At 42.6% G+C, this 4,435-nt stretch overlaps 1 protein-coding gene across 3 annotated transcripts; it reads left to right on the forward strand.

Annotated features, from left to right (window-relative positions):
- The first annotated feature begins 246 nt into the window (after positions 1 to 246).
- Positions 247 to 3,094, forward strand: LOC120679641. 3 transcript variants are annotated; one of them, XM_039961279.1, is made up of 7 exons: positions 249 to 458; positions 1,772 to 1,807; positions 1,885 to 1,991; positions 2,186 to 2,252; positions 2,317 to 2,408; positions 2,482 to 2,611; positions 2,801 to 3,094. In XM_039961279.1, the coding sequence occupies exons 1-6, from the start codon at positions 360 to 362 to the stop codon at positions 2,609 to 2,611; spliced, it is 531 nt and encodes a 176-aa protein (XP_039817213.1). In that variant the 5' UTR covers positions 249 to 359; the 3' UTR covers positions 2,801 to 3,094. The 3 variants fall into 3 exon arrangements, with proteins under 3 accessions (XP_039817215.1, XP_039817213.1, XP_039817214.1); XM_039961280.1 differs by having other exon boundaries at positions 322 to 458; positions 1,637 to 1,807; positions 2,801 to 3,054; XM_039961281.1 differs by lacking the exon at positions 1,772 to 1,807 and having other exon boundaries at positions 247 to 458; positions 2,801 to 2,837.
- The last annotated feature ends 1,341 nt before the right edge of the window (positions 3,095 to 4,435 follow it).

Consider the following 4,435-nt stretch of genomic DNA (forward strand, 5'->3'; position numbering starts at 1 on the left):
TATTCTCTCTTCCGCAGACCTATTTGCACAAAGATTTTTCTTTTGGATCTTATTTTTGGAGAAGACAAAAATGGATATAGCACAATGCAAACGGAAAATGGGTCTTGTATTTTTTTTTTTTGAAATTGTGATGAATCTTGTATTTTGGGTGTTATTGTTGGGGATACCTAGCGAAGGCGAGCGAGCGACGGTGCCCACCTGGTCCCACCAGGTGCCTTCCGTGGCGCCGTGCGCGCATAGCCCAACTGCCCACGAGGCTCCAGCCAGACCGGCCTCCAAGTTTGTGAACTGCCCGCGAGAGGTAGGGGGAGCGGCGGCGGGAGCAGCAGCGTTGAGAGACATCAACCGCTGCGCTTGGGATGGCGGCGCTGGCTTCGTCCAGGCGGATCTGCTCCGCGGGGGTGAGGCTGCTTGCCGGAGCAGAGCGTTCCCCATTCGCCGCCGGATCCCGATCCCAGGTCTCTCTCTCCCTCCCTCCCTCCCTCTCCCTCTCTCTCTGATTCGCGATGCGCTACAATCTAGTGGTAGAGAGAGAGAGATAGCGAGGATCCGTACTCGAATCGCGCGAGTACGGATCTAAGGACTTGGATGTAGCCCTCTCTCTCTGATTCGCGATGCGCTACGATCTGGTGGTAGAGAGAGAGAGACAGCGAGGATCCGTACTCGAATCGCGAGTACGGATCTAAGGACTTGGATGTAGTTGTCGGGTCTTGAGGTGAAATCCACTTGGCCACCAGCTCTTATCACCAAGTTTAGAAGAAGGATGCCATAAATGGGTTGGTTGATGTCAAATCCATATGCTGACTCATGATCTAGTGTTGTCTATTACGTCATTCTGTTTACTTTTTTTCTAGAAGAATTTTGGGTTTAGTAATACCACAATAGGAGCATGTGTAGAAGCTCTTACTACATTGCAAAGTAACTATTGTTGTCTGTATTGTTGTTACTTTTGTCTTATTGATCAATTCTTAAAAGATTAAGCTCCTCATGATGATTGCTTTTCAGTTATGAAAAACATATTTGTAATATATAACATGCCATCCAAGATTTTCATGCATTGTATCCGAGATCCTATGCAGTAGAAAAAAAACAGAATAATAGTATATATGACATCCTATACGTAAATAGCAATTATACGATAATTACTCATTATAGTATAAATTCTTTATTCGTTGTAGTCTTTTTTAATATTCAAGTTTGCTTGATTTTGTGTTGGTGTCCCCCCCCCCCCCCCCCTAAAGTTCTGTACTAAGTAGCTGCACATTGTGTAACTCACTATGCTGTTGAATTAATATTTCTCCTATGTGAACATGGAGAAGGAATTCTCGAAACTGGGATGCACTATGACTATGTTGGATAATTTTTCATCATGTGTGCTTGGGTATTCTTTCTTATAGTTTCCAGTTTTTGTTGTATAGAAACACACTGGTAAGCAGAGGGAGAGGACCTCATCATTTATTATATAGAAGTTATCACTTATCAACATGTGATTTTGTGATTTGAGTCTTACCCTACCAACTACTACCTTGCATTGTACCTAAACAACAATGTCAGTTTGTATTTATGGTCTATGCAATGCATCAAACTACTACCTTGCATGCTACAATATAACTAATCCTCAGTTCTTTTCATGTAGTACTTTGTTGCTGGTGTTGAGTGACTTGTGTTTTTGCGAGCATGTGGAGCTGTTAATTCTTGGATGTTTTGTTGTTTGTTACTGTATCTGTCTTGGCTATGGGACTTGTTTCTGATTTCTGAAGAGCATTTGCAGGCACGCACCCTTCATGAGTCGACAACTGAAGTGATGGTATTTTTCTGTTTCCCTACAAATGTTGTGGAATTTGTCAAATGTATCTACAGCGAATTCATCTCTTTCATTTTCAGTGCGCACAGCGTGAGAAGGCCATCGAAGATACCAAGCTGATGCTAGAAAAGGAGCTGAATCAACTGAAGACTAATATGGAGAAAAGGTTTATTGACCAGGAAAGAAGGTATGCAACTATCAACAGACTTTATATCCCCTTGAATTTATACTATTTCATTGTTTAACTTCCTTTTGGATTTTGTGTATGGTAACACAATCTTCAATAACTACATGTCTCTATGATATGGCGCCCCTTGAATTTAGACATATGATGTCACTGCCAGTTTAGCAGTAACTTTTTTTTTTGTTTTTTAAAAACAGTTTTGACAAAGCCGTTCTTGAGCTTCGCTATGACTTGAAAAAGGATGCCGACCAGCAAAACCTGAAGGTACAAAGTTAGATAGGAGCTATTATAGTTATAAGTGCAGCACTATAATTTCTTCTTTGTGCAGCATTATGTGGATTTGCTGAAGGTAAAGTTAGAAATCAAAGCAAATGATTTCAAAATGGAGGAGATGCTTAAAAGTCAAGGACATAAATTCGAGTAAGTAGATTGTTCTATGCATTTTTCTGTCAAACAATTTAACAATTTCGATACTAATGTTGTTGTTTTTCAGCCTGAAAATCCGTGATCATGACATAAGGACACTCAAAGGCTTGGGTTGGTTCTTCGGATTCAGCACTGTGTTCCTGTGTCGCTCCTTACTATTTGGTTCTGATTCGAAGAAGACATCAAGCAGTGAATAGGTAAAATTTGTCTTTTCCCATGTGTCTCATGATAACCTAATAATGCCTTTATGGTTTGATATTTTTTTTAATCTAGAACACAACTTGGGCACTATAACTTTTATGCCGTGTCACTGTTTTCACGTTAGCTGTTCAGAAGATCGTGGGGTTTGGCCTTTTAATCTTACACTGAAATTATTTCTTTTGTAGGTGGTGGGTTCCAATTCCCAGGAAAGAAAGCAGTAAATAAATACTCCTCGAGGTGGTCAAGAGACCGTGGCAATTTTGTAGTCTGTAGTTGGTGGATGCTGGATATGTGCGATCTGTTGCCTTTTAGTTCCAGAACTTTAATGAATTCTGTCCAAGTTTAGCTCATATACCTTTTATTGGGCAACCTTTAGTTACAGAACTTGAAGGAAATCTGTTCAGGTATAGCTCATATGCCCCTGATTAGGCACACTTTAGTTGCAGAGAGTGAATGAAATCTCTTCAAAGTTTAGCTCTCCTGCGTGTTTGTTTTGAAAATATTTCCTTTTTTCCATATTTGTTCCTGATGCTGATGAAGGGGACATTTGTTTGGTCTTGGTCATCGATTCATTGCTGGTTGGTTGGAACACGGACGTGCCGCTGCGGATGGAGGTGCTTCCAGTGATGGTGGAGGTCCTGCCGGCGATGAACCGCTCGCTCGCTTCCCTGCTGGCAGTCAGGGTATGAATGCGCTGGCGACCGGCGAGCAATCCCGATCGTGCATGGGTGTTAAATTGATCGCACGGGATTTTCCGTGTTCATGAGATCGATTGGTTGTTGTATGTGGCGCCGTTGAGTCGTTGACCGTCGTGCCGTCTCGTCGCTGCCAGGCAAGCAGCACGCCGGCGGAAACAGCAGAAACATGGCAACCGATCTGAGCGGCGCTTCCCGTCCCCGTCCCGATCCAGAGGAAAACCCACGAAGCGAGCGAGCTTGACCGAGGGATATGGACGCCACCACCAGATCGGATTGGGCCGTTTGGACTGAACTGGCCCTGCAGTCGGTCCGATAACCATCTAGTGCTTCTTTTCTGCTGGGCCGGCTGAATAAAAAAGTATCCTCCTGGGCCTCGACGTCCATCACAAAAGCCAACGGATTGGAACGCTCACCGGCTTCATCGCACGCACGCGATTGGTCCGATAACGATCTAGTACTCTTGAATCATCACCTGCATTTGTCATTTTCAGTGCAAAGGGTGCAGCGATGGAAATCTTACCCAAGATGGCTTACGTCATGGCGTTCAGTGTTTGGATGTTTATATATTTTTGGGTTATTCCAGTACTGTACCATTTCAATGACATTTCTAACGAAGAAAAGTTGGCCATGGCGGATGAGATAAAACGCTGTCACGAAGTCTCGTTCAAACTCTATTCTGTTGTCAAAACTTCCTTCACAAGCTGCTCGTGTCGTTTGGCTAAATTAGTAAATTTTGATTTGATGGAAAAATTTATAGAGCTGGATTTAACCTCCCGTCACTCATAGTCATAGATGAACACGGTGGTGCCTTCCACTACAAGACTTTGATTGGTAATTTTTCTAGAAAACAAAAACTAGCAAGCTTTTTCGCACGATAAACTTGTTGATCTTCCTTGGTAGGCTAGCAAACTCATACTGGAACAGCAACAATATAATTGCCGGCAATCCCAATTCTGCGTAGATGAGAATAGATACGTGCACGCTCGATTGCCCCCTTTTCTCAATCAAAAAAATGAAAAAAAATCCTCACTCGATTTTTTTGGACCATTGGATCAAAGTCCAACTCTCCTTCATCAGTATTATTATATGAGTATAACTCGAAACTCTAACATGAATCCAAAC

The sequence above is a fragment of the Panicum virgatum genome, chromosome 6N, assembly GCF_016808335.1.
Source record: "Panicum virgatum strain AP13 chromosome 6N, P.virgatum_v5, whole genome shotgun sequence".
Lineage (NCBI taxonomy): Eukaryota > Viridiplantae > Streptophyta > Magnoliopsida > Poales > Poaceae > Panicum > Panicum virgatum.